General features: G+C 55.3%; 3 protein-coding genes across 3 annotated transcripts; all 3 read left to right on the forward strand.

Moving 5' to 3' along the window:
- Window positions 1-59: 59 nt before the first annotated feature.
- On the forward strand, window positions 60-23,710 carry LOC146356758 (uncharacterized). Its single transcript, XM_084831992.1, is given in 9 exon segments — window positions 60-1,261; window positions 1,637-1,763; window positions 2,012-2,115; window positions 2,307-2,433; window positions 4,340-4,432; window positions 5,716-7,052; window positions 14,008-14,011; window positions 21,200-22,775; window positions 22,777-23,710. Coding segments are annotated over 9 exon segments (4,053 nt in total). The 5' UTR covers window positions 60-838; the 3' UTR covers window positions 23,039-23,710.
- On the forward strand, window positions 16,563-18,076 carry LOC146356759 (uncharacterized). Its single transcript, XM_084841311.1, has 2 exons — window positions 16,563-16,628; window positions 16,742-18,076. The coding sequence occupies exons 1-2, from the start codon at window positions 16,563-16,565 to the stop codon at window positions 18,068-18,070; spliced, it is 1,395 nt and encodes a 464-aa protein (XP_084697437.1). The 3' UTR covers window positions 18,071-18,076.
- On the forward strand, window positions 18,076-20,846 carry LOC146356760 (zinc finger protein 317-like). The gene is made up of 4 exons (XM_084831988.1): window positions 18,076-18,440; window positions 18,706-18,809; window positions 18,999-19,125; window positions 20,548-20,846. Exons 1-4 carry the CDS (start codon window positions 18,326-18,328, stop codon window positions 20,721-20,723), a joined length of 522 nt encoding a protein of 173 aa, XP_084688114.1. The 5' UTR covers window positions 18,076-18,325; the 3' UTR covers window positions 20,724-20,846.
- Window positions 23,711-23,930: the final 220 nt, after the last annotated feature.

Consider the following 23,930-nt stretch of genomic DNA (forward strand, 5'->3'; position numbering starts at 1 on the left):
TCGGCCTTCGCCGCTGTCTCGCCCCGTCCCTGAGAGGGAAGGAGCTGCTGCGTTCCCGGCGAGGGAGAGAGGGCTTGGCGCTGACCCGCGGCGCGGGAAGTTCCGCAGGCGCACATGCACGCAGGCCCTCCCGGGGGACGGGGGGGCGGCGTGGGCGGAGAGGCTGCGAGCCAGGCGTCCGAAGGAGAGGGGGCCGGAGCGCCCGAGACGCGCAAGAACGCTTGGCGAGGCGGGCGGGGCGAGCACGGCCTCCCCCGGGCCCACTGGCGGGGCAAATCCTGCTCCGAATCCGCCCCGTTTCCCGGCCGCGGGCCCCGGCGGCTCCCGAGGCCTCAGGGCCGGCGCCGAGCTGGGCAGCGCAGACGAGCCCTGCTGCCGGGCGGGGGAGGCCGGCCTCCGGCCCGCCCCTGCCTGGTCCCGGGGCGCCTGGCCGCCTCCACGCGCCGCCCCGGCAGCCCTCCGCCCCCGGGCCAGGCCGCGCGAAGACCCCTCCCGCTTCTTCAGCGGCCCCCGTGCGGTGGCGCGAGGCGGGCAGCTGCCGCGGCCGGGCCTCCTCGGTGGCGGCCCCGCGGCTGCGCCGGCCTCTCCGGAGGGGCGCGCCGGCTGCTCCGCGGGCGGAGATGCCTCCCCGCCCCCCCCTTAACCTCGGCGCTTTCCACGCTTCGCCCCCGCGGAGGGCTAAAGCCAGAGAGCGCCGCCCCCGAGAGCGGGGGGGGGGCGCGCGCGCGGTCCGCCCCTTCCGCCCTCCGCCGCCGGAGCCCGGGCCCACGTGGGCGGCCCTGCTCGCGGGGCTCGGCCTGCGCGGGACGCGGCCTCCTGCCCGGCGCATCAGGCCGAGATGCCGCCGGCGGCGGAGGCGGAGGAGCCGGGCCGCGCGGCCCCCGGCGCAGGAGGCGGCCCCCGCGCCGGCCGGGAGGGGCGCAGTGCGGCGCGCCGGGGAGGAAGCGGGCGGGGGGGCCGGGCCAGCGGCGGCGCCCGGCGGGAGGAGGCGCGCCGGCGCTTCCGGGGCTGCGGCTACCGGGCGGCCGCGGGGCCGCGGGAGGCTTGCAGCCGCCTCCACCGCCTGTGCCGCCGCTGGCTGGAGCCGGAGCGGCGGCCCAAGCGGCAGATCGTGGACCTGCTGGTGCTGGAGCAGCTCCTGGCCGTCCTGCCCGCGGAGGCGGCGCGCTGGGTGCGCGAGTGCGGGCCGGAGAGCAGCTGCCAGGCGGTGGCCCTGGCCGAGGGCTTCCTGCTGGGCCGGGCCGAGGAGCGGCGGCGGCAGGTGGGGGGACCCTCGCTCTGGGAGCTCCCGCAGGGACCTCCAAAATCCCCCCCAGGGACTCCCAAGGAGCGGGGCTCCCACCCCATGCCCCGCCCTGAACCCACACAGGATAGCGGCCCTGAAGCTGTGGGTCTGGCCTCTCTTGGGGGGATCGCCAGACAGGCGAAGGGGGCTGGGACGGGGATCCTTCTGCACCCCACAGACGAACGCTTGGGGGCGTCTCGCTGCCCCCTCCGTTGGGTGTAGGGAGGGGGATTGAGGCACCCTGTTCCAGGCATCTGCTGGTGCCGGGGTTCATTTCGTAGCCCCGGCCCAGAGGTCCGGTGTGCCTGCCTTAATGGGAATCCCTTCCTGGGCTCCCGTCTTCTCTTCCAGGCGCAGGGGATGTTGGCCCCGGTGGCCACGGACATTGCTGAGCCAGAGAAGGCTCCGTCGGGCACCAGGCAGAGGCCGCTCTTTGTGGGGATCCTGCCGGAGGAGCTCGGAGGTGCCGCCTCTCTGGGTAAGGATCGGTGGGGCATATTTCAGCATGGCCCCCCTCTGCCACCTCTGCTGGATATCCGTGGGCTGCATTACGTTTCCCTTAAGCCGGTGCGAGGGGCAGATGGGGAAAGAGGATTCATTTCACACACTGAAAGTGGATTTTGACCAAAAACAAAATGGACAAAGATTGATTTCACACTAGGAACTAAAATGCAAAATGCCTCTGAAGTGTAAAGTATCCTCCCACCTTCTTTGTCGTCCTCTTAGAAAATAGGACAGCATTCAGGGATACCGAGAGAACACTGGGGGCTCCTTCGTGGCCATCTCCTCTTTGTGGTACAGTAGAAAGTGCTTCTGGGCAGCCGGAACAGGTACGGGAGGCCTGGGTTTCTCAGTCCCCTGCACGTCTCCCTGGGCCGGAAAGGGTTGTCCATTCAGATGGCTGCCAAGAAGGCCTTGAAAGTCCCCCACCGGGCCCTGGATCGTGTGGGAAGGCCTCCAACCAAGGCCCCTCTCCTGTCCCTCCTGCATCATCTGCTCAGGGAAACCCTTCCTCTTGCAGACTTCCGTGGCCTTTGAGGAGGTGGCCGTGCACTTCTCAGCAGAGGAGGGGGCTCTGCTGGACCCAGGCCAGAGGGCTCTGCACAGGGAAGTCATGGAGGAGAACTACAGGACTCTGGCCTCCCTGGGTAAGGCTCCCTCTTTCCCTCGGCTGACACATCCTGGAATTGTGGAGTTGAAAGGGACCCCAGAGGCCATCCAGACCAACCGTGTGCTCAGTGCAGGCTCTGCTCTGCAGGGTGGACTTCCTTGTGCAACCACGCAGGTTTCTTGCAATGGCCCCCATTTTTCCTTCTCATAGGAATGGTTTGTGATTGTGCCTTCTTGGGATCTCCCTTCCCTCTTGAGCTCTTTTTTCCTTCAGGATTTCTACCCATGGGATCCCACCCTACTTTTCCCTGAGCTTCCTGAAATTGGCTTCCCTAAAATCCTAGTATGCATTCAACTAAGCTCAGTCTCCACTGACCTCTCCATCACAAACTCCAAAATGACACCGTCACTTTCCCCCAAGGTTCCTTCCACGTCCACTTCATCCGCCATTTCTTCCCTGTCAAAAAGCCTATGGGATGTTCCATTCTTTGCAGGGTGAGACTTGCGGCAGATGTCAGGAGAGCTGAAATCTGCTGTAGCTCCTATTCCGTACGTCGTGTTCTTCTCCATAAAACCTGGTGGTGTAGTTTGTCCGGGCTTTTGCCGCCTCCACCCTGAGCTAGTTGAAAGGCCCCTCGATCAGGGTTGTGAGGCTCCTGCCAAGACCGCTCTCCCCAATCCCCGTGCGGTGCAGCCCGTCGGGCTCCTTCGTACTGGCATCGTAGGCCACGGTCCGCCAGACCAGCCCTTTCCCCGGGCACCGTCTGCCTTGCCGGCTGTTCTCTTATCCTTCTCTCCGCACTAATGCCCTGGCCTCTGACAGGAAGGGCTGCCGAAAACTCCACGTGGCCCCCCACCCAGTCCCTCCCTGGCCTACCCCCGGGCTCGCAGTCTCTGGATCCCAGTCAGCACTTCTTCCATGCTCCGGGAAGGCAGTCCGCCTCCCCAGGTGAGGTGTCTGGCATGCGCACGGCTGTTTCTGCTCCCTCCACAGGGGTCTCCTACCACTGTCCCACGCCTGCTCCTCCTCCCTCCGTGTGGCCTGGGCGCCCCCTCGGCCTCCTGTGGCGTGCAGGGCGGTGTCGCCTCTCCAGGGCCGCCCTCTGTGGGCAGGTCCTGCCTGGCATCTCTTCCCAGCTGTAACGGCACTTTGGGCCCTTTGTGGCACCTCTTTCCGCTCCCCTTCAATGCTTCGGGGGCTTCCTCCTCTCCTCTGAAGCCGAGCACGGCATACGCATCCTGCCAGTCACTGGGTCCCCGGGTCCCCGATGATTCTTCCAGTTTTGTGTGCGGCCCTGCACCTGCTCCCTCTGACCTCCTACGCACACTGTGGCTGGCTCTCTCAGGAGACAGAGCTCCGCGACAGGGCTGCCCTGCTCCGAGCAGCCCTGCCACATCTGCAGAAGGAGGAGCCGTGGCCAGGGGTCGCCCATGTCAGAGTATTTGGCGGAGCCCTGCGGCCGCTTCCGCAGCTGGTCAGTGTTCCTGGGGGTCCGGCTGGAGCCCACAAGGATGGGAACATGAGGCCCTCGAAGCATCGCTCAGACACGCACGTCCTCCTCTTTGCAGCTGGCCAGGCCGGGGCTTCTTGAGCCCTTGCCCGGCAGCCTCTTATACCCCCAGTAAGACTCTGGGTTCCTCTTTGGCAGATCTGGGGTCCTGCGGAGAGCCTCCCTCCAGCTTGGGGCTTCCCTTCCCTCTGATGGAAGGCAAAGCCTAGAAGCAGCAAATGCATCTGTTGGCACCCTGATGCTTCTGGGTCAAGCAGGAACCTCCGACTGCCTTCTGTGTGGAGGAGTTTCTGGTTCTGCCCATCCTCCCTTTGACCTTGACGGGCTGGTGAGCGCTGGGAGCTGCGGGAGGCTTCGGACTGCGGGCCTTGAAATCCCTAAACAAATACTCTCGTGCCAGAAATAATTCCTGTCTTTCTCTCATCTACAACAGGGCTTCCGGTTGCCAGATGTGATCTCCTCTCCTGGCAGGAAGAAGCGGGTGATGCGTTGGTCCAGGGCTGTGAGGAACGGGAGAAATCAGCAGGTGGGTGCTTGGCTCTCGTTGGACCCTTTGTCCAGAGGCCTGTCCGGCTCTGTGTTCTCCTAGGAGGCGTTTCTTCTGAATAAATGTCACCCCTTGAGAAATCTGCAGAGAAACAGCAAATAGGTGGAGGGACTCGCTCAGCTGGGGAAAGGCTACTTTGCACCTAAAGTGCGGTGGGAAGCATCACTGGAACACCAGTCCCGGAAGGCCACGCCCTCGTTGTATTCTATTCTGTGGATTATTACATCATATCCCGCCTTCTTTCCTCTTGCAGAGAGCTCAAGGTGGCTCTCACGGTCCGCCTCTCCGTTTTATCCTCGCAGCAGCCCCGTGAGGTAGGTCAGGCGGAGAGTCAGTGCCTGGCCCAAGTCACCCAGTGAGCTTCGTGGCCGAGTGGGGACTAGAACCCGGATCTCCCGAGGCCCAGTCCAGCACTCGAACCGCTACTCCACGCTGGCTCTCGTTTTTCAGTTTGTGAGATCAGAGGATATAAAGAAGCTGCTTGGAGGGGGTGAGGCCTTGCACCTGTCCTCTGGAGCCCTGCCCTTCGTCGGTGATCAGGGCAGCCAGGTTGCACTTAGGATTTCAGAGGTGGTTTATCCTTCCTTGATGGAGTGCATGGTCCCCACTCTTCCCAAGGAGGCGGAGGTGCAGTCTTTGTGCAAGGAATCTAGGCTGCAGCCTCAGGTTTCTTATACTTATCACCCACTTTATAAACTGCTTTTGTGGGAGCAAGGTATGGGGGCGGGGGGTGGCCTCTCAGCTCCTGGTGGTCTTGGAGGACCCTGACTATTGGATCCCAGGTTGTCACCCTGGTGGAGGACTTACACTGGGAACTGCAGAGTTTCACCATATAGGTTCTTCGGGATCTATCAGTGGCTCTCAATATCATCAACCATGATATCCAAATTCAACCCAACCTATCTTGTTTCCCTGATTGTATCTTTTCGTGGGTTGGCGGGTTGAAACCTATGTTTTGAGAAGATCTGGTACTACTTTCCTGGTTTAATTATGAAATCTGATTTTATTGTAGTTTATGTTTTTACCTATTAGTGTGATCCATCTGGAATGGATTAAGTCCTCATAGGCAGTCCATCACTATTGGTATAAATAAGATATAATCTCTGAACGCCACTCTAGTTATCAGTTCTGTTCAGCGTTAGAGTCAATTTAGTATATTTAGAAGAATCTGCCACTCGGTATTGTTTCCTCTGTGAATCAAAACAGCAAACCACTGGCTTTGTACCCTGAATTGAGGGAATATTCTCTTTTCATTTTTTCAGCTGAATGTGGAAAGAGCTTCAGTCAGGGCTCCCACCTTACACAACATGGAAGAGTACACTCAGGAGAGAAGCCGAATAAATGCTCAGAGTGTGGAAAGAGCTTTAGTTGGAGCTCCGACCTTAAACGACATCAAAGAATTCACACAGGGCAGAAGCCTTATAAGTGCTCAGTGTGTGGAAAGACCTTCCGTCAGCGCTCCCAACTCAAGTCACATCAAATAGTTCACACAGGGGAGAAGACGTATCAACGCTCAGAGTGTGTAAAGGGCTTCAGTCAGGGCCAAATCCTTAAACATCATCAAATAATTCACACAGGAGAGAAGCCCTATCAATGCTCAGAGTGCGGAAAGAGATTCAGTCATAGCTCCAAACTTAAGTTACATCAAAGAATTCACACAGGGGAGAAGCCCTATCAATGCTCACAGTGTGGAAAGACCTTTAGAATAAAATCTCACCTTAACTCACATCAAAGAATTCACACAGATGAGAAGCCCTATCAATGCTCAGAGTGTGGAAAGTGTTTCCGTTGGAGCTCCATCCTTAATCAACATCAAAGAACTCACACAGGAGAGAAGCCTTACAAATGTTCAGATTGTGGAAAGTGTTTCGGACGGAGCTCCCAGCTTAAACTGCATCAAAGAAATCACACAGGGGAGAAGCCCTATCAATGCTCAGAGTGTGGAAAGAGCTTTTCTTGGAGCTCCGAACTTTACTTACATCAAAGAATTCACACAGGGGAGAAGCCCTATCAATGCTCAGAGTGTGGAAAGAGGTTCAGTTGGAGCTCTGGCCTTAACTCGCATCAACGAATGCACACAGGGGACAAGCCCTATAAATGCTCAGAGTGTGAAAAGAGCTTCAGTCATGGCCAAGTCCTTAAACATCATCTAATAATTCACACAGGAGAGAAGCCCTATCAATGCTCAGAGTGTGGAAAGAGATTCAGTGAGAGCTATGGCCTTAACTCACATCAAAGAATACACACAGCTGAGAAGCCCTATCAATGCTCCTGTGGAAAGACCTTTAGAACAAAATCTCACCTTAACTCCCATCAAAGAACTCACACAGAGGAGAAGCCCTTTAAATGCTCAGAGTGTGGAAAATGTTTCCGTTGGAGCTCTGTCCTTAATCAACATCAAACAATTCACACAGGGGAGAAGCCTTATGAATGTTCAGATTGTGGAAAGTGTTTCGGGCGGAGCTCCCAGCTTAAACTGCATAAAACAATTCACACAGGGGAGAAGCCTTTTCAATGCTCAGAATGTGGAAAAGTTTTCAGTCTAAGCAAGAGCCTTAAAAGACACAAAAGAATTCACACAGTGGATAAGCCTTATAGAGTGCAGAAAGGGTATCAATCAAAAATTGGAGGTTATCTTGCTTGCAAGAATACACATAGGGGAGAAGATCTAGAATGTTCTGTGTGTAAAAAGCTTTCCTCGATGCAAATGCATGGAATTGCGAGAGAGAACACCCAGACGGAGGAATCTGGTAAACCCTTGCAATCTCTGGAATGTGGGAAGATCCTCTCATGTGGCACACAGCCCTTCATTTCAAAAGCTTCAACCCCAGGAGAGAGCATGGAAATCATTTGAGTTGAGTTGACCAGTCAGATCTTAGCAACCAACAGAGAATTCACAGAAGGGACCAAGTGCATCAGTGCTCAAAATGGGGCAGGGCTCCCACCATCTCACCTGTCGGTGTGGCTTCCCAGGGACTGTGAGTCCAAAATGCCCCAAGAAGAGATCTGTGAGTACAGCTGCCTGATGAAACCAAGGCGACTCCTCCATCTTCAAGCCTAATATTACAGTTCTTTAAAAATGTTTTATGTTTTTACTGTTTTTAATGCTCTTGCTTTTATTATTGCAAGTCTTCGTTGTTTTAAATTCTTGTGCACCACCTTGATGGCTCTTTAGCAGAAATATAACGCCCCCAGCCTCCTCCCCTCCTACAGTTAATGTCAGTTTGTGTGACCTTCCACAGCGCTTCTTCTCTGAAAGGGCCCGTGTGGCTTGGCGAATTCCCTCCCCCCTTTCTGGTCACCTTTCTTCTTTTCCTCCTCTTCCCTCCCATATCCTGCTCTTCTGTAGTCTGTCCAGAGCACACCTCTGAGAGGTTTCGCTGCTCACGGCTTGAGGATGTGGACAAGGTGCTTTGACAGGTTCCTGCCACACTTCCAAATAAAAACTGGGAGGGTGGGAAGAGCTGGCCAGGCCAGGGAGGTGATCAGTGCCCCATTATGAGAGGGAGTGGCCCCAGGCCGCCTGAACGCAGCAGTGGTGGGACCAATCCTGGAGAAACCCAGCCCTGGACCTGGAAAATCTCAGTAATTTAGGCTGGTGATACATGTTTCTTTCCTGGGCTACCAACCAGCTTCAGATGCTCTTGGAGGAGCCCAGTTCAGGCTGGGTCGCCCTGGAGGATGACCTATGTCAGGAGAGAGACTAGGGCAGTGTGCCTTGTTGATCCTTCTTGATCTCTCGGCGGTGTTGGATCCCGTCGACCATGCTATCCTTCTGGGACGGCTCTCTGAGCTGGGGGTGGGAGGCGCTGCGCTGCAGTGGTTCCGCTCCTACGTGGATGATCAGCGCCAGAAAGTGGGGCTTGGAGGATATTGCTTGGCCTCGTGGTGCCCCAGACGCCTTTCCGGGCCCCACCAAGGCTCCCTGCCCATCCCACTTTTTCTTTGAGTTCCACACGTTTTCTTAGCAGCCGCTGGGATTGCTGTGAAAGAGGTTCCGGTTGCTGCTGAAAATTCAGAGGAGTTCTTGAGTGTGTTGTTTTGGGTCTCGTGCACCCCCCTACCCCGCCTCTCTGCCTTGTACTCAATCTTTGGGGCAAGTTACTTGTCCTTTGCCATCCCTCCCATGGGAGCCATTTTGTGGTGGTGTCCCGGACAGTTCCTTAAATTGCCAAATGTGCCCATAACCCCAAAAGGTTGCCTTCCCCCGTACTATGTGTAATACTGTATTTTCATTTATATTGCAATAACGGAAATGAAAATGAAATGAACTCCCCAGCTAGGAAAGAATCTTGCTTGACACACTGGAGCCCTGTTGCTGCCGGTTGGTGCTGACAGTGCTGGGCTGGATGGACCCAGGGTCTGACCCAGTATATGGCAGCTTCCTAACTCCCTATGAGCAGAAAGCTTTCATAGAAATAGGAGTTGCATTTTGGAGGAGCCTTGCGCAACAGAAAGCGCGTGTCCATATGACCAGACGCTTGAGGACGGAAGAATGAGGAGAGATTGGTGTATGGGAGGGAACAGAACGGGGAGAAAGAAGCTGGAAATGCCCCGCGGTGAGAGGAACGCGTTCTGGCTATGCTCAGAGGCGCTGTGTTTCATTACCATTAGCGCGGTGTACGCAAGCTCTACTCGAGATCTGCGCGCAGGTGGGTCACGCATACAACGCCGGGCAGCGCGCGGCATGTGGGCGAAGCTCGGGGCCCGGGCGGAGCGGCGCGCGGCTCGGCTGTCCTGGGCGGCGGGGGCTGCCCGGCCCCCGCCGCCCTCGGGCGCCTCCTGCCCGCGGCTCCGGCCGCCGTTCGGGCGGGGCCGCCGCTCCGCGCGGCCTCGCCTCCCCTGCCCTGCCCGCCCGCTCGCTCGCCCGGCTCCGCGGCCCCCGCCCCAAAGAGGCGCCCTTCCTGCGCGCCCCGGAGCCGCGGGAGACGGGCGGGGCCGAGTGCGGGGACTTCGAGCCGGACCGGCACGGGGGGCTTGCGGGAGACCCTGCGCCGAGCGGATTTCTCCGCCGAATTTGGATCCCGCGTAAAAACCATGGAGATCGAGGAGGACCCGGCCCTTGGGTCCCCCTTTTTGTGCCACGGCAGCGTGGGAAAGCGCTGGGGGGGCCTTCGGGGTTGGTCCGTGGAGGCAGCTGAGCTGCGGCGCGCCGGCGGTCCGGGGGATTTTCCCTGTAAAACTAAAGCGCATCCGCGAGGGTCTGGCGGTCGGATGCGAGGGTTTGCCCCGTGGGGCACCAAAAGGCCCCCCCCCCCCGTGGTTTGCGGGCGCAGTCCGCGGAGGCAGCGGGGCGCTGTGACTGCGTGCTGGATCGGAAGGTTTTCCCTGTAGAAATCGTGAGGGTCCGTGCCTCAGATCCATGTTTTTACGCCATGGAGGCTCCCAAGCGCACCGGATCCGTGCTTTGCGTGGCTCAGTCCGTGGAGGCAGATATGCTCCGAGATATGGCGGTGGTTTGGGGGATTTTCTGCATAAGAATCCTGGGGGGCCATGGCTTGGAGCCATGCTTCTACACCATGGAGGTGCTCACGAGTGCCAGAGCCATAATTTTTATGGTTCAGTTCATGGAGGCAGATGTGCTGTGTGATCTGATTGCGGTTTGGGGTTCTTTTAGCTGGAGGAGATGCTGCAGAGTCAACCCGGGATCTCGGGCAGGGTTAGCAAGGAGGGTCCAGCAACAAAGCAAAGGAAAGAAGGCAAAGCTCTGAGCTAAGCCCCCTCCCCTGCTTTTATTGGTAGCTCACCCCCCAGCCCTCTTTCCCAATTGCCTGGTACAAGCCGGTTCATGGATTCAAAAAACCATCCCAGGAAATAGAGGTTTTGCTTTTCTAGCAACTGTATTTGCAAATGTGATTGCATTATCTATACTGGAGTGTCCTTGAATTTTTGCCGTGCCCTTAGTCCATAAGCAATGACTGTTTGAAGCCTTGTTAAGGCATTTGCCTGCCCTCCGGAAGGCTGACAGTGGGCAGAGGATCGGGGCCCTGTACATGCTGCCCACCCTCAGCCCAGGTCTCCGGTGAGCCCGGTTCCACCCACCTCAGTTCAGATCCAGCCAGGCTGAACCACAAAGATCCAACGGGAGATCTACTGGGGTTCACTTGAACATGAGTAGAACCCCCCTTGCACAGAGCTCCCCATCCCCCCAAAGCCACACTTCCTCCACTGCAGCCCCCAGACCCCTCCCAGCTGCCCCAAGGAATGGAAGCAGGAGGGGCAGGGTGGCCTGGCTTCCCCAGTTCCCCTCTGGGAAGGCGGGCGGGGGCTCCAACCCTCAAGCAGGAGGAGGCAACTGGGGAGGGCTTTGGACTACAGCTCCCCCAGTCCCTGCCCGTTGGCCATGCTGGCTGGGGCTTATGGGAGTTGTAGTCCAAAACATCTGCAGATTCCCTGCCCAGCACCACACAGAGAGACCCTGGATCGATCCATTCGCCACTCCCCATTTCTGCAAGAAGCACTTGGAGAATGTAGGCAGTCCCTCCCCCCCGGGGGGCTAGTAGAGCCTCAGAGAGCTGTGATGCCCACCTCCTGCCCCTCCCCCCCTCCGGGAAAAGAGCCCAGGATTTTCCCACGCCACCAACTGCAGCCACCTCTTCTCCCCTGCAAGGCAGCCGGTGAGGGCACAGGAAAGGGGCCCCCACGGCACACTGGGTCTGTGAGTGCAGGCCAGAGAGCAGCTCCCAGGCAGTGGCCCTGGCAGAGGGCTCCCTCCTGAGCCAGGCCAAGGAGCAGCAGCAGCAGGTGGGGAGAATTTCGCCCTGGGAGCTCCCAGCGGCAGGGACCTTAACATCCCCACCCTTATCTCCAAGGAAGGGATGTCCCATCCCCTGCCTTTCACTGAACACATCACAGAACAGTGGTTCTGAGTGCGTAGATCTGGCTCTTAAGTGGGGAGGGCAGATAACAAGAGAGTTGAAGCAGGGCTGGGAGGTTCCAGGGGAGGAGAGGATCTTTCTCTTCCAGACAGTGAGCTGGACAAATAAGCGGCACCCAAGCCTCACGCCACAGCCTGGCGGTGTTGTAAATTATGTAGCTGTCAAGAGGCAAGATTCTCTCCATGTCCTCTTGGGGCAAGGCCTCTAGTTTCTCCTTCTCTGTGCATCTTGTCCAGCCTTTCATAGCCAGTGCATGTTTTGAATACGAACAACTAAATGCTTTCTTCCAAAACGTGTTGAGAGCAAAGGAAAAGGCTCAAAAACCATCATATTTCGTCCTTTGATTTGTCTGGAGAGAGAAGGGAAAAAACTATGGATGTTATGGAAAGATAGTTTAGTATACATCAACTCCGAGGTGATGTCCCACAGAGCAGTTGTGATCCAGACTATCCCTACAACGGGTTGCATGAAGATTCCAAGTGATGCTTCCATAATGCCAATTCCATGTAAGAAGGAACTCATCTCTGCACAATAAACAAAGACATTGACTTGTTTCCACTTGAGGAATGAAACATACTTGAGATCCGTTTCATCTCCATTCAGTCCTGAGAGCCTTTGAGAAAACAACACAAATATTGTTCTGGATGAGTTCAGACAACAAGGTCCGCATGAACCAACCTCCCTTGTCAGTGTCTGGGATGACAAGACCAATTCTTTGCATGGGGATAAGGGAATAGGGACCGGGTTGTGCTTCTCCCGAGGACCTCCTCCAGATCCCACCCCCCTTCTGGCAGAGCTCCTTTCTCTTTCCCGGGGCTCCGTCTCACAGGCTTCTAGTTGGGGCCTTCTCCACAACTCCGGAAGGAAGGATTCCTTCCTCACGGCCTGGCTGCACGCCACCCCTGCGCCCTTTTTATTTCCTTATCATTTATTTCGTGCTTATAGTGTTTACAGCATTTGAAGTGCTCAGTGACGTTGCCTCCAGGTAGAGCTGCGTTCCACGGATTTTTACCTAGCACCAATGACATCAAAGTGGAAATTGAAAAAGAAAATACTTTCGAGCTCATTAGAGGAAGATCATTTTTGTGGTCAGTACCCAAACAACCTGCAGAGCCTTGAAAGGAACGTTACAGACATTGGCTTTTTGCCACCTGAACTCACTGCAGACAGCACATTAAAGAAGTCACAGCCATTGAGCTCAACTTGGTGCTCTTTAATAGTTGAAAATTATTACAACTATTATCTGGACCTGTGAAAATATGACATATGGATATTATTGTTGTGGTTGTGGTTGTCTTTTAATGTTTTAATAATTTTACAATTTTAATATTGATGATTTAATTATATTTTTAACTTTTGTATACTTGTATTTATATTTCTTTTTATAGGTTTTAATTGTATAAGTTTTAACGTTGTAAAGCCGCCTTGAGTCCCACTATTGGGAAAAAGGCGGGATATAAATAAATATAATAAATACATGAATAAATTACATATACAGTCAGGGCCAGAAATACTGGAACAAGGATAACTGTTTTGGCAGTTGGCCTCTGTACACCACCACATTGAAGTTGAAAGGAAACACACCCAGATGGGAGCGAAGCCAGGACTTCCAGCTGTAATTCAAGGGGTGTGACAGAAGTGGGGCACTAACCATCCAGGAAGGACAGCCAGTGGCAGTCACACACACCCATCCTTGGTGGCTCATAAGTAATGGAACAAACCAACATCATTTAAAACTGAAGGATCGCCTTTAATAACTCTATGAATATCCTCTGCAGTCAATGACTGCCTGAAGTCTGGGACCCATGGACATGACCCAATGCTGAGTTTCCTCCCTCCAGATGCTTTGCCAGGCCTTCACTGCAGCTGCCTTCAGCTGCTGCTTGTTTGTGGGTCTTTCTGCCTTCAGTCTTGTCTTCAGCAAGTGAGAAGCATGCTCTGTTGGGCTGAGACCAGGTGACTGACTTGGCCACTGAGGAACATCCCACTTCTTTGCCTTGAGAAACTCTTGGGTAGCTTTTGCTGTATGACTGGGTCATTATCCATCTGCAATATGAAGCGGCGTCCTATCAGTTTGGCAGCATTTGGCTGGATCTGAGCAGAAAGCATAGCCCTATACACTTCAGAATTCATCCTGCTGCTTTTGTCAGCAGTCAGGTCATCAATAAACACCAGTGACCCGGGTCCATTGGCAGCCACACATGCCCATGCTGCAACACTGCCTCCACCACGGTTGACAGATGATATAGTAAGCTTTGGATCATGAGCTGTTCCTTTCCTTCTCCATACTTTTCTCTTCCCATCATTCTGGTACAAGTTAATCTTGGTTTCATCAGTCCAAAGAATCTTCTTCCAGAACTGGGCAGGCTTTTTCAGGTGATTGCTGGCAAAGGCTAATCTGGCCTGTCTGTCCTTGAGCGTTACCAGTGGTTTGCACCTTGTTGTGTAGCCTCTGTATTTACATTCAGAAAGCCGTCTCTTGACTGTAGATGTTGACAATGACATGCCCACCTCCGCAAGAGCGTTCTTGACCCGGCTAGATGTTGTGAAAGGGTTCCTCTTCACCATGAGCGGCATTCTGCGGTCATCCACTTTAGTTGTCTTCCGTGGTCCTCCAGGCCTTTTGCTGCTGCTGAGCTTGCCAGTTAATTCCTCCTTTTTCAGGATGTTCCAGAGTGTTGTGTTGGCCACTCCCACTGTTTTTGCTCTCTCTCTGATGGGTTTATTTTGTTTCCTCAGCCTAATGATGGCCTCCTTCACTCGCATGGACACCTCTTTGGACCTCATGTTGGGAGTTCCAGTGAACAGCTACTTAATGCAAATGTTACACTCAGAACCACCTCCGGGCCTTTCACCTGCTTGCTTGGTCATGGGGCACCCAAGAAACAGGCCACACCTGGCCATGCAGCTGCTTGTCAGCCATTCGTTCCATTACTTATCAGCCACCAACGATGGGTGTGTGTGTGTATGCCACTGGCTGTACTCCCTGAATGGCTAGTGCCCCACTTTTGCCAAGCCCCTTGAATTACAGCTGGAAGTCCTGACTTCGCTCCCATCTTGGTGTGTTTCCTTTCAACTTCAATGTGGTGGTGTACAGAGGCCAACTGCCAAAACAGTTATCCTTGTTCCAATATTTCTGGCCCTGACTGTACATGCAGGACCGCAGAGTGGCCAATGTAATGCCAATTTTTAAACAGGGATCCAGGGGGGATCTGGGAAATTATGGGATGGTTGGTTTAATGCCCGTTCCAGGTAAATCCATGGGGAATATTATTAAAGATACAATTACCAAGCATAAACAAGGACAGGTCCTGCAGAAAAAGAATCAACATGGCACCTGCAAATGTTAGTCCTGTCTTACTAAATTTTCTCTCAGAGTGCCAATAAAAATGTGGACAGGGGTGATCCAGTAGACACTCCCTCACAAGAGACTCCTGAGGAAACCTGGCAATCATGGAATAAGAGGAGAATTCCTCTGATGGATCAGTAAGTGGCTAAAGAACAGAAAGCAGAGTGTAGGAATACATGGTACACTCTCCCAGTGGAGGGATGTAAACAGCGGGGTCTCCTCAAAGATTTGTATTTGGACCTTGTAGCAGATCAGGCAAATCTTCCATATTTTTGCCCCCACAGTAAAAATGGGATATTCAATAATTATATGCTTCCAAGAGAATTCTGGATTAAATATGGGATTTATTTATTGCATTTATACCCCGCCTTTTTTTCCTCTTGCAAGGAACCCAAGGCGGCTTACATTATCCACCTCCTCTCCATTTTATTCTCACAACAACAACCCTGTGAGGTGGGTTGGGCTGAGAGTCTGTGACTGGCCCAAAGTCACCCAGTGAGCTTCATGGCCGAGGGAGGACTAGAACCCGGATCTCCCGGCTCCTAGTCCAACACTCTTGCCACTACACCACACACTGGCTCTCATTTAGGCTGATTCCGAGAGCCAATGCAACGCAGCTTGGCCTCTTTGCATGAGAGTCATTAAACTTGTCTCATCTTTTAGGTTTCTCAGGTAGGAGACAGAAATGCCAAGCAGTTAGTGGTGCTCCTTGCCTGGACTGCAAAGAGGTCAAATCAGTCCATCCTAAAGGAAATCAACCCTGAGTGCTCATTGGAAGGACAGATGCTGAAGCTGAAGCTGAAATATTTTGGCCACCTAATGCGAAGAGAAAACTCTTTGGAAAAGACCCTGATGCTGGGAAAGACTGAAGGCCAAAGGAGAAGGGGATGGCAGAGGATGAGATAGCATCAGCGATGCAATGAAGATGAACTTGAGCAGACTCCAGGAGAGAGCGGAGGACAGGAAGGCCTGGCGTGCTGTGGTCCAGGGGGTCATGAAGAGTTGGACATGACTGAACGACTGAACAACAACAACAACCATTCAGAAGGAGCCCAGCGAGCTGCAAGTGGAGTAGCAGACAGACAGACACACACACACACGTCTTACTGGTAGAGCCTGGGGGAGGGAGGCTTGCTGAAAGGGAAGAGTGGAAAGAGAGCACGTGTTGCGGAGAGGACCCCGCTGATGAGGCAGTCTCCTGGCTCGTAATAATTAAATGGCTCTTTATGTTCCCCCATGAAAGTCAAGGGGCATTTGGCCTTGAGCATCCCACAGGCTGTGCAGGGCAGGAGCAGCAGGAACAGTAGAATCATTCAGGGTGCGCCTGGCACAGCCTCCACCGTGCTCCTCTCGGCTAATTAAATTAATATTTAAAAGAAGCCAAAGCCCCCTCGCAAGACTGAGGCTTCTGTGGCTTTTCTCATACAGGTGGAGCCCAGCCAGCTGAGGCTTCACATCTGAAGGGGCTGAGAGGATGTCAACCTCAGGCCCCCCACAGCTGCCCTAAACCTCCTCCCAAGCCCTGAGTGGCACAGGAGGCATTTATGCCCCCGGCCTTTCAGGCTCACAGGCACGATGTCACCTCATGTTGCTCTCGATTCTGATGTTTATGTCAGGAAATCCCTTGAGTTTGGGCAAGAAGAATAAAAAATCACTATGATTTTGACAATTATAAGAAGTCACATGACTTCTGCAACTTTCTAAACTCCCCGTTCAGTTCCATGCGCAGGTGCACGGCTGGAGAAAAACGTATTTATGAGAACTCGCTGCCACATCTCCACACAAGTGATATGGGCGAGTGGCAAAGTAGAACGGTGACCCTGGCCTGATTTTTGCTGATGAAACACCTTCCTATGAGCCACGATTGAGAGAGCCCTTTAGGATGGCGATATACAGAGCCAGATATATAAACCTGAATTACTCCTGGCTTGGAGGTGCTTTCTGCTGCGTAAGATTAGATGGGGACCAGCGAGACGTTGGCTGTCTGCCTTGCCTCTTCCTCCGGGGGAGCCCGGCAAAGGTCCCCGCGGGCTGGCTTAGCGGGGCTGCCTCCTGCGCCAGGCAGAATACTTGGCAGACGGCAGGCACGCCCAGCTCCGCGTCCACGCGCCCCGTGAAGCGGCGCGAGGCGGGCAGCTGCCGCGGGCGGGGCCTTCTCGGTGGCGGCCTCTGCGGAGCGGCTCGCCGGCCCCTCCCCGGGCTCGGGCGAAGGTGTCCCCCGCCGCCTTTGGAACGCTGTCCGCGCCTCGAGCCCGCGTTTACGCGCTGACCGCTTCGCCGGCCCGGCCTGACTCCTCGCTCCTCCCGAAGACCCTCCGCGCCCCTTCCGCGGGCGCGCGTCCAGGCCGGGAAAAGGCCTACAACTCCCAGCATTCCCGGCCAGCCCCGCCCCGCCCCGCCCGCCCGCCCGCCCGGAGCCCGGGCTCCCCACGTGGGCGGCCCGATCCGCCGCCGCCGCCGCCGCCGCCGCCGCGCCCCCCTCCTGCACGGCCGGGCGAGGGCGAGGGCGGGGTGCGCCGCGGAGAGGCGCCGGGGGGCAGCGGGGGCTCCTGGGCCCGGGAAGGAGGGCTGTGCAGAGGGCCAGGGCCTCCCGGGGCAGCGGGGATCGGGCGGGCGCGGCGCTGGAGGCAGAGATCCGCGGGCGGCTGGCCCTCGTCGGCCCGGAGGCCCCCGGAGGCAGCCCGCCCGGGCCAGAGCGCTCGCGGGGCTCGGCCTGCGCGGGACGCGGCCTCCTGCCCGGCGCATCAGGCCGAGATGCCGGCGGAGGCGGAGGCGGAGGAGCCGGGCCGCGCGGCCCCCGGCGCAGGAGGCGGCCCCCGCGCCGGCCGGGAGAGCCGCGGGGGCGGCGGCGCCCCGGGGGAGGAGGCGCGCCGGCGCTTCCGGGGCTGCGCCTACCGGGCGGCCGCGGGGCCGCGGGAGGCCTGCGGCCGCCTCCACCGCCTGTGCCGCCGCTGGCTGGAGCCGGGGCGGCGGCCCAAGCGGCAGATCGTGGACCTGCTGGTGCTGGAGCAGCTGCTGGCCGTCCTGCCCGCGGAGGCGGCGCGCTGGGCGCGCGAGTGCCGGCCGGAGAGCAGCTGCCAGGCGGTGGCCCTGGCCGAGGGCTTCCTGCTGGGCCGGGCCGAGGAGCGGCGGCGGCAGGTGGGGGGACCCTCGCTCTGGGAGCCCCCGGGGCAGAGACCTCCAGAATCCCCCCCAGGGCCTCCAAGGAAGGGGAGCCCCATCCCCACCCCCTCACTGAACGCCCCACAGGATAGCGGCCCTGAAGCTGTGGGTCTGGCCTCTCTCGGGGGCATCGCCAGACAGGCGAAGGGGGCTGGGACGGGGATCCTTCTGCACCCCGCAGACGGGGAACGCCTGGGGGCGTCTCGCTGCCCCCTCCGTTGGGTGTAGGGAGGGGGATTGAGGCGCCCTGTTCCAGGCATCTGCCGGTGCCGGGGTTCATTTCGTAGCCCCGGCCCAGAGGTCCGGTGTGCCTGCCCGCCAGAGGCCCAGCTGCCAGTGAGCGGCAGGGCGGGGGCAGCAGGAGGGGGCAGCGGGACCCTGAATGCAAAGAGGCGGGGGGACGCTGCCCTGGGCCTCTGCCTGCCCCATTCCTCTCGCAATACTCCGTCCCTGGGCTCCTTCCTTCTCTTACAGCTGCAAGGGATGTTGGCCCAGGTGGCCACAGATTTTGCAGAACCAGAGAAGCTTCCGAGGGATGCCAGACAGCCGCTGCTCGGGGGCATCTTGCAGGAGGAGCTCGGAGGTGCCGCCTCTGTGGGTAAGGATCGGTGGGGCATATTTCAGCATGGCCCCCCTCTGCCACCTCTGCTGGATATCCATGGGCTGCATTACGTTTCCCTTAAGCCAGTGTGAGGGGCAGAAACCTCTCTCAAGCAGATGGGGGAAAAGCATTCATTTCACGCATTGAAAGTGAATTTTGACCAAAAAGAAAGTGGAGAAAGATTGATTTCACACTAGGAACTAAAATGCAAAATGCCTCTGAAGTGTAAAGTATCCTCCCACCTTCTTTGTCGTCCTCTTAGAAAATAGGACAGCATTCAGGGATACCGAGAGAACACTGGGGGCTCCTTCGTGGCCATCTCCTCTTTGTGGTACAGTAGAAAGTGCTTCTGGGCAGCCGGAACAGGTACGGGAGGCCTGGGTTTCTCAGTCCCCTGCACGTCTCCCTGGGCCGGAAAGGGTTGTCCATTCAGGTGGCTGCCAAGAAGGCCTTGAAAGTCCCCCACCGGGCCCTGGATCCCGCAGGGGGGCCTCCAACCACCCTCTTTTCCTGCTGTCCTGCATCATCTGCCCAAGGAAACTCTTCCTCTTCCAGGCTCCGGTGACCTTTGAGGAGGTGGCCGTGCGCTTCTCGGCGGAGGAGGGGGCTCTGCTGGACCCAGGCCAGAGGGCTCTGCACAGGGAAGTCATGGCGGAGAACTACAGGACTCTGGCCTCCCTGGGTAAGGCTCCCTCTTTCCCTCGGCCGACACATCCTGGAATTGTAGAGTTGAAAGGGACCCCAGAGGCCATCCAGACCAACCCTGTGCTCAGTGCAGGCTCTGCTCTGCAGGGTGGACTTCCTTGTGCAACCACGCAGGTTTCTTGCAATGGCCCCCATTTTTCCTTCTCATAGGAATGGTTTGTGATTGTGCCTGTCGGGATCTCCCTTCCCTCTTGAGCTCTTTTTTCCTTCAGGATTTCTACCCATGGGATCCCACCCTACTTTTCCCTGAGCTTCCTGAAATTGGCTTCCCTAAAATCCTAGTACGCATTCAACTAAGCTCAGTCTCCACTGACCTCTCCATCACAAACTCCAAAATGACACCGTCACTTTCCCCTAAGGTTCCTTCCACGTCCACTTCATCTGCCATTTCTTCCCTGTCAAAAAGCCTATGGGATGTTCCATTCTTTGCAGGGTGAGACTTGCGGCAGATGTCAGGAGAGCTGAAATCTGCTGTAGCTCCTATTCCGTACGACGTGTTCTTCTCCATAAAACCTGGTGGTGTAGTTTGTCCGGGCTTTTGCCGCCTCCACCCTGAGCTAGTTGAAAGGCCCCTCGATCAGGGTTGTGAGGCTCCTGCCAAGACCGCTCTCCCCAATCCCCGCGCGGTGCAGCCCGTCGGGCTCCTTCGTACTGGCATCGTAGGCCACGGTCCGCCAGACCAGCCCTTTCCCCGGGCACCGTCTGCCTTGCCGGCTGTTCTCTTATCCTTCTCTCCGCACTAATGCCCTGGCCTCTGACAGGAAGGGCTGCCGAAAACTCCACGTGGCCCCCCACCCAGTCCCTCCCTGGCCTACCCCCGGGCTCACAGTCTCTGGATCCCAGTCAGCACTTCTTCCATGCTCCAGGAAGGCAGCCAGCCAGCCCATGTCAGAGCATTTGGGGGAGCCCTGCGGCCGCTCCTGTGGCTGGTCGGTGTTCCTGGGGGTCCGGCTGGAGCCCACAAGGATGGGAACATGAGGCCCTCGAAGTGTCGCTCAGATGCGCACGTCCTCCTCTTTGCAGCTGACCAGGCCGGGCCTTCTTGAGCCCTTGCCCGGCAGCCTCTTATACCCCCGGCAAGACTCTGGGTTCCCCTTTGGGCAGATCTGGGGTCCTGCGGAGAGCCTCCCTCCAGCTTGGGGCTTCCCTTCCCTCTGATGGAAAGCAAAGCCTAGAAGCAGCAAATGCATCTGTTGGCACCCTGATGCTTCTGGGTCAAGCAGGAACCTCCGACTGCCTTCTGTGTGGAGGAGTTTCTGGTTCTGCCCATCCTCCCTTTGACCTTGACGGGCTGGTGAGCGCTGGGAGCTGCGGGAGGCTTCGGACTGCGGGCCTTGAAATCCCTAAACAAATACTCTCGTGCCAGAAGTAATTCCTGTCTTCCTCTCCTCTGCAACAGGGCTTCCGGTTGCCAGATGTGATCTCCTCTCCTGGCAGGAAGAAGCGGGTGATGCGTTGGTCCAGGGCTGTGAGGAACGGGAGAAATCAGCAGGTGGGTGCTTGGCTCTCGTTGGACCCTTTGTCCAGAGGCCTGTCCGGCTCTGTGTTCTCCTAGGAGGCGTTTCTTCTGAATAAATGTCACCCCTTGAGAAATCTGCAGAGAAACAGCAAATAGGTGGAGGGACTCGCTCAGCTGGGGAAAGGCTACTTTGCACCTAAAGTGCGGTGGGAAGCATCACTGGAACACCAGTCCCGGAAGGCCACGCCCTCGTTGTATTCTATACTGTGGATTATTACATCATATCCCGCCTTCTTTCCTCTTGCAGAGAGCTCAAGGTGGCTCTCACGGTCCGCCTCTCCGTTTTATCCTCGCAGCAGCCCCGTGAGGTAGGTCAGGCGGAGAGTCAGTGCCTGGCCCAAGTCACCCAGTGAGCTTCGTGGCCGAGTGGGGACTAGAACCCGGATCTCCCGAGGCCCAGTCCAACACTCGAACCACTACTCCACGCTGGCTCTCGTTTTTCAGTTTGTGAGATCAGAGGATATAGAGAAACTGCTTGGAGGTCCCACTGTCTTTGTTGAATTGACGGATTATTCTCTTTTCATTTTTTCAGCTGAATGTGGAAAGAGCTTCAGTCAGGGCTCCCACCTTACACAACATGGAAGAGTACACTCAGGAGAGAAGCCGAATAAATGGTCAGAGTTTGGAAAAAGCTTTAGTTGGAGCTCCAACTTTAAAAGACATCAAATAGTTCACACAGGGGAGAAACCCTATAAATGCTCAGAGTGTGGAAAGAGCTTCCGTCGGAGCTCTGGCCTTAACTCACATCACATAATTCACACAGGGGAGAAGCCCTATCAATGCTCAGAGTGTGGAAAGAGCTTCAGTCAGAGCTCTGGCCTTAACTCACATCAAATAATTCACACAGGGGAGAAGCCCTATCAATGCTCAGAGTGTGGAAAGAGCTTCCGTCAGAGCTCCAAACTTAAGTTACATCAAAGAATTCACACAGGGGAGAAGCCCTATCAGTGCTCAGAGTGTGGAAAGCGATTCAGTCAGAGCTCTGGCCTTAACTCACATCAAAGAATTCATACAGGGGAGAAGCCCTATCATTGCTCAGAGTGTGGAAAGAGCTTCCGTCAGAGCTCCAAACTTAAGTTACATCAAAGAATTCACACAGGGGAGAAGCCCTATCAATGCTCAGAGTGTGGAAAGAGCTTTAGAATGAAATCTCACCTTAACTCGCATCAAAGAATTCACACAGAGGAGAAGCCCTTTAAATGCTCAGGGTGTGGAAAGTGTTTCCGTTGGAGCTCCGTCCTTAATCATCATCAAAGAATGCACAGAGGGGACAGGCCCTATAAATGCTCTGAATGTGAAAAGAGCTTCAGTACTGGCCAAATCCTTAAACATCATCAAATAATTCACAAAGCTGAGAAGCCTTATCAATGCTCAGAGTGTGGAAAGACCTTTAGAACGAAATCTCACCTTAACTCACATCAAAGAATTCACACAGAGGAGAAGCCCTTTAAATGCTCAGAGTGTGGAAAGTGTTTCCGTTGGAGCTCCGTCCTTAATCAACATCAAAGAATGCACACAGGGGACAAGCCCTATAAATGCTCAGAGTGTAAAAAGAGCTTCAGTACTGGCCAAGTCCTTAAACATCATCAAATAATTCACACAGCTGAGAAGGCCTATCAATGCTCAGAGTGTGGAAAGACCTTTAGAACACACTCTCACCTTAACTCACATCAAAAAACACACACAGAGGAGAAGCCCTTTAAATGCTCAGAGTGTGGAAAGTGTTTCCGTTGGAGTTCCGTCCTTAATCAACATCAAAGAATGCACACAGGGGACAAGCCCTATAAATGCTCAGAGTGTAAAAAGAGCTTCAGTACTGGCCAAGTCCTTAAACATCATCAAATAATTCACACAGCTGAGAAGGCCTATCAATGCTCAGAGTGTGGAAAGACCTTTAGAACAAACTCTCACCTTAACTCACACCAAAGAACTCACACAGAGGAGAAGCCCTTTAAATGCTCAGAGTGTGGAAAGTGTTTCCGTTGGAGCTGCAGCCTTAATCAACATCAAAGAATTCACACAGGGGAGAAGCCCTTTAAATGCTTAGAGTGTGGAAAGAGGTTCAGTTGGAGCTCTGGCCTTAACTTGCATCAAAGAATACACACAGGACAAGCCCTCTAAATGCTCAGAGTGTGAAAAGTGCTTCAGTCATGTCCAAGTCCTCCAACATCATCAAATAATTCACACAGCTGAGAAGCCCTATGAGTGCTCAGAGTGTGGAAAGACCTTTAGAACAAACTCTCACCTTAACTCACATCAAAGAACTCACACAGGGGAAAAGCCCTTTAAATGCTCAGAATGTGGAAAAATTTTCAGTCCAAGCAAGAGCCTTAACAGACACAAAAGAATGCACATGGTGTATAAGCCATAAAAAAAGAGTGCAGAAAGGGCATCAGTCAGAAATTGGAGGTTATCTTACATGCAAGAATACACATAGGGGAGAGGATCTCGAAACGTTCTGCATGGAAGAAGCTTTCTTCAGTGCAAATGCATGGAATTGTGAGAGAGAACACCCAGATGGAAGAACCTGGTAAATCCTTGCAAACTCTGGAATGTGGGAAGATCCTCTCATGTGGCTTCATTTCAAAAGCTTCAACCCCAGGAGAAAGCATGGAAATCATTTGAGTTGAGTTGACCAGTCAAATCTTCGCAACCCACAGAAAATTCATCGAAGGGACCAAGTGTATCAATGCTCAAAATGGGGCAGGCTGCGTGTGGGCAAAGAACGTCTGCTGGAGGCACCCATTTGAGTAGCCTTACGACTGGCCTCCCACCATCTCACCTGTCAGCATGGCCTCCCAAGGACTGCGAGTCCAAATTCCCCCAAGGAGAGATCCGTGAGTGCAGCTGCCTGATGAAACCAAGGTGACTCCTCCATCTTCAAGCGTAATATTACAGTTATTTAAAAATGTTTTATGTTTTTACTGTTTTTAATGCTCTTGCTTTTATTATTGCAAGGCTTTCTTGTTTTAAATGGTTGTACGCCACCTTGATGGCTCTTTAGCAGAAATAAATGCGAGAGAACGCCCTCCTCCCCTCCTACAGCTAACGTCAGTTTGTGTGACCCTCCACAGCGCTACCGCTCTGAAAGGGGCCACATGGCTTGGTGAATTCCCTCTCTCCCCCCCCCCGCCTTTCCAGTCACCTTTCTTCTTTTCCTCCTCTTCCCTCCTGTATCCTGCTCTCTCTCTTCTTGATTCTGTCCAGAGCACAACTTGGGGAAGTTATAAGATGGGAGGCTGGTGGGGAAGAAAAGATCTGAA

This window comes from Heloderma suspectum, chromosome 2 (genome assembly GCF_057233095.1).
Source record: "Heloderma suspectum isolate Gila_16-S chromosome 2, 16-S_ref, whole genome shotgun sequence".
Classification (NCBI taxonomy): Eukaryota; Metazoa; Chordata; class Lepidosauria; order Squamata; family Helodermatidae; genus Heloderma; species Heloderma suspectum.